This window comes from Xenopus laevis, chromosome 9_10L (assembly GCF_017654675.1).
Source record: "Xenopus laevis strain J_2021 chromosome 9_10L, Xenopus_laevis_v10.1, whole genome shotgun sequence".
NCBI lineage: Eukaryota > Metazoa > Chordata > Amphibia > Anura > Pipidae > Xenopus > Xenopus laevis.
In genome coordinates this window covers 136,770,398-136,775,134 of record NC_054387.1, presented here as the reverse complement: position 1 = coordinate 136,775,134, position 4,737 = coordinate 136,770,398, and the positions used below count along the sequence as shown (strand labels likewise).

The following is a 4,737-nucleotide window of genomic DNA, read 5'->3' as shown; positions in this document are numbered from 1 at the left end:
TGAAAAAATAGATGCTTTTTAGTCATGGAGTACACCATTCATTGAGAAAAGAGTCTGTAAATTAAAGGGATACTGACATAGTAAAACAATTTAATAGTGTCAATACTGCATGATTTATACATTGAAATTCATTTTTCAAAAGAACAAACAAGTTTTTTGTTAAATGAATTTTGAAATTTCACATGAGGCTAGACATTTTGACCGTTTCCCAGCTGTCCCCAGTCATGTGACTTGTGCCAGCACTTAGGATGGTACTGCTTTTTGGCAGGCGGTTATTTCTCCTACTTAATATAACTGAATCAGTTTCAGTGGGACTTATATTTAATATTGAGTGCTGTTCTTAGATCTTCCATGGACATGATATCTTGTGTTAGGGAGCTGCTACCTCATTACCTTCCAATTGTTATGTTGTGGGCTGCTGGGGGAGGGGTAGGGAGGGGGTGATATCACTACAACTTGCAGTACAACAGGAAAGAGTCATTGAAGTTTATTAGAGCACAAGTCACATGACTGGAGTCAGCTGGGAAATTTACATAAGGGCGAGCCCCCTGTCAAAACTCAAAATTAATTTTAACTAAAGCTGTGTGCTCCTTTGAAAATTTGTTTTCATTGCAGAATTAAGCGGGAGCAGCACTATTAACTTTGTTTTGAAAATGTTTTTTTGCCATGACAGTATCCCTTTAAGTGGAAAAGTTTAAAACACTGTGTTGGAAGTATAGAATGTACATTTGTTATCTGAAGTCTAACAAATCTTTTGAATGCCGGCCACCATGTCTATAGAGCAAATATTAGTTTTAAAATTTGGGGTAAAGAGTCTGAAGCATACACCAATTTTACTACTGCATGAGAATAGTACAATAAATTAAAATAACTTAAAGAAAATTAAATTTTTGGCGTTACTGAGCATTTACAACATTATAAACTAAACATTTTTAATAATCAATCATATATTCAGCAGGGTAATCGTAGGCATTCAGGAAACCTACATATTTCCCTTTTGGGTCAGGGTATGCATTTCGAATGGCATTAACGGCACACAACGGAATTACTTTGCGTACTCCCGTTCCCAAATATCCATAGATCCATACACTGAAGCTCCGGTATGTTGCCTTTCGAAGACCCCTATTTAGATCAAAGAACAAAATAAATATTTATTCATAGTTGTCCAGTTTAGCTTTTCATGATCACAGGACAAGCTACAACGATATTAATTAGTGAAACATTTTTTTTCCATTGAAAGACATGTGAATATACTCACTTAACAAGATGGAATACATAGTGAATTAAGTAAGTTTTTAAAAAAATAAAAAAAAATCAGTTAAATTCATTCTGTATTGTATATATATTTTTAGTATAAATATCACAAATTATGTTTGCCAAAGTGCCAGTAAGCAGATTGACAAAACAAATACCGTAAATATCAAAGATGAATGATGCACATAAAGGGGTACATTTATTTGAAGATTGATGTCGTTGTGCCATTAGACAATTACATACATATACACAAACACTTACTCAATATCACTCTCTTCCATATTCATACTTAATTTCACACACACATTCACTGTAACACACTCTTTTCCACACACACTCACTCTCATACACACACTCGCAAACTCTCTGGCACATACACACTATTTACTACAGTTTACCTCATGTATTTATCTTCCTTTGGTTGTTTTTTCACATTGAAGTTGGTAATCTTGTACGCCCAATCAGCACATTCTATGTTTAGGAACTCATTAGGGAACCTATCGGCCTGGATAATGCAGCCATCCTCAGTTGGTATCATAGCAAATATTGCCGGTTCGTCGTGACAACACATAGATTCCATAATGGTGGCCATAGGCGTGCAGTTTCCACAGTTGCACCAATTGCTGTTTCCCAGACGTTCAACATCTGGATTGATAACTATTTCTGTAGGGTGCTCACTTTCTTCTTGTTCTACTTCATTTGCTGCTCTTATGTTTTGCTTTTTGGAAAGAGGAGGATTGTAGGGGAAACAGTCACGAAGATTAGTGACTTCTGGTCGACTTCTCATTCTCCTCAATAGATCCAGATACTAAAAGAAAACAGTTTTTTATATAGCTATATGCAAAATACATATCTAAATTTAAAGGGATACTGTCATTGGAAAACAACATTTTTACAAAATGAATCAGTTAATAGTGCTGCTCCAGCAGAATTCTGCACTGAAATCCATTTCTCAAAAGAGCAAACTGATTTTTTTAGAATTCAATTTTGAAATCAGACATGGGGCTAGACATATTGTCAATTTCCCAGCTGCCCCAAGTCATGTGACTTGTGCTCTGATAAACTTCAATCATTTATTGCTGTACTGCAAGTTGGACTGATATCACCCCTCCTTCCCCCCCCCCACAGCAGCCAAACAACAGAACAATGGGAAGGTAACCAGATAGCAGCTCCCTAACACAAGATAACAGCTGCCTGGTAGATCTAAGAACAACACTCAACAGTAAATTCGAGGTCCCACTGAGACACATTCAGTTACATTGAGAAGGAAAAACAACAGCCTGCCAGAAAGCATTTCTCTCCTAAAGTGCAGACACAAGTCACATGACTGGGGGCAGCTGGGAAATTGACAAAATGTCTAGCCCCATGTCCGATTTTAAAATTGAATATAAAAAAATCTGTTTGCTCTTTTGAGAAATGGATTTCAGTGCAGAATTCTGAATAAACAAAGGTAGAAATTAGAATAGAAAAATTGATAATACATTGTTCCTATTGTTCAACACCTTATGTAATATGTTTAACGATGGATTATGTATAAATGGTACTTTAACTATAGAATGAAAGAGTCTCCGTCAGACAAACAAATAGAGTTGTACAGATAAACATTTTAAAAAATTAACCAAAACATACAATATACTTACCCGATCTTCAGAGGAGGACATTGTAGGCAATTCGTCATCTTCAGTAGACATGTCTTCTATTGAACAATACTAATAGATGGATGGAATGTCTGGAAACAATCCTATTAAAAAAAAAACAAAAACAAAAAAAAATAATAATATTACATGCGCTAACAACATCATATAATTGGTTTGCATGCTTGTTTTACAGTGCTGCTGTTTTGCGGTAGGGTAACGAGGCAATATCAGAAAGATAATGTGTCCTGACCTGAGAGATGCGCAGCAAATCGAAAAATGGCGCCACAAGACAGGCGATTAGGCCACAAGGTGAGGGAGGGCTTGAGTTGGATCTAGGGCAGCGTCGGATGGAGTGTCTGGAAACAATTGTGTGTGTGTGTGTGTCTATATATAAATATATATATATATATACATATATAAAAAAAATTACATGCGCAGCAACTTCATAAAAATGGTTTCCATGCTTCTGTAACCATGCTGCTGTTTTGCTGTAGGGTAATGTCAGAAAAAGAGGCAATATAAGAAAGTTAACATGTCCTGACCTGATTGATGTGCAGCAATACTTAAAATGGCGCCACAAGAGGTGAAGGATAGCCGTATGGCATAGTAGGAGGGAGCGTAATGACGTAGTGGGGTCAAATGGAAAAAAACTTTGGAGCATGCACATTACACAGGAGTGGCAGGGGGAAATGACATCAGCGGGTTTAAAATGGCGACCGCTAACATAGAAAAAAAGTCTAAACTCACAAAGGTTGAACACGGAATATGAATGCGCGCAATGAAAAAATAATATAACAGTTGGGATGGCACAGGTTTGCCAAATCTAATGAAGGTAACAGCATTTAAACCTTTCCTTCTCCTTTAAGAGGCTTTTCAAGGCCATATCCAAGATTCACCCCAGACAGCTCCAACCTTTTCCTATGTGGGATCTATCACTGGTGTTAGAAAAGTTGTCTGGAAATCCATTTGAGCCTTGGAAGAATGCTCCCTAAAATGTCTTTCTTTCAAGACTTTATTCCTGGTAGATATTACATCAGCTAAGAGAATTGGAGAATTGCAGTCTTTATCCATCAAGGAACCTTACCTGATGTTTTTACCAGACCGAAGAATCCTGAGACCTCTTCCATCATTCAGGCTAGAGGTAAATTCCATTCCCAAAAATAATCAGGAGATTGTGCTTCCATATATTAATTAACCAGGAGAAGAGCAAGAAACGCAATTGCTCCTCCTAGATGTTGGTTGATACCGAGCTATCAGGATTTATATTGATCGCATTAACGAGTTTAGAAAGTTTGAGAATCTGTTTGTCTCATTCTCTGGAAAGAACAAAGTTATGAAGACAGCCAAACCTACCATTTCTAGATGGATTAAGGAGATGATTCAGATGATGTATATTAAGCTGGTCGCCTCCCTTCAGGATCAGGAGCCATTCCACCAAAAACTCCACATTGTGGGCAGAAGTAGCAGGGGAGTCTATGGACAACATCTGCAGATCAGCCACTTGGAGTACCCTGAATACATTCATTCAGCACTACAGAGTGGACATCTTCCTTTGGTAGGAAAGTTCTCCAGAAGGCATTGTAACTGGATCCCGTCCTTATCTTGCTAACTCTCACAGTTGCTGCCATATGGGACATAAGGGAATGAGTACATTTTATACTTACCGAAATGTTCTTTTCCCTTAGTCTCTTCGGCACCAGATAGTTGTCCCACCACAATAAAATTCTTGCATTCTATTTGTGTACTTTTTTGATGTACTGGTGAGGGGGGAGTTAACTCATAATTATAGACGGAGTTAGTTAAATTGTGATTGGCCACTTGTCCTACGTAAAAGTGAGTGAGTTAA

At 37.4% G+C, this 4,737-nt stretch overlaps 1 protein-coding gene across 1 annotated transcript; it reads right to left on the bottom strand.

Moving 5' to 3' along the window:
- Positions 1 to 464: 464 nt before the first annotated feature.
- Positions 465 to 3,651, bottom strand: LOC121397890 (P2X purinoceptor 7-like). Its single transcript, XM_041575931.1, has 3 exons — positions 2,895 to 3,651; positions 1,653 to 2,062; positions 465 to 1,122 (listed from the first exon to the last, which is right to left on the bottom strand). The coding sequence occupies exons 1-3, from the start codon at positions 2,943 to 2,945 to the stop codon at positions 933 to 935; spliced, it is 651 nt and encodes a 216-aa protein (XP_041431865.1). The 5' UTR covers positions 2,946 to 3,651; the 3' UTR covers positions 465 to 932.
- Between the last annotated feature and the right edge of the window lie 1,086 nt (positions 3,652 to 4,737).

Coding starts and splice junctions, on each gene's coding strand:
- LOC121397890 (XM_041575931.1), bottom strand. CDS start 2,945: ATGTCTACTGAAGATGACGAATTGCCTACAATGTCCTCCTCTGAAGAT. Junction 2,063..2,894: donor TGTCCTCCTCTGAAGATCGG/GTAAGTATATTG, acceptor GTTTTCTTTTAG/TATCTGGATCTATTGAGGAG. Junction 1,123..1,652: donor AAGGAAGATAAATACATGAG/GTAAACTGTAGT, acceptor TGATCTAAATAG/GGGTCTTCGAAAGGCAACAT.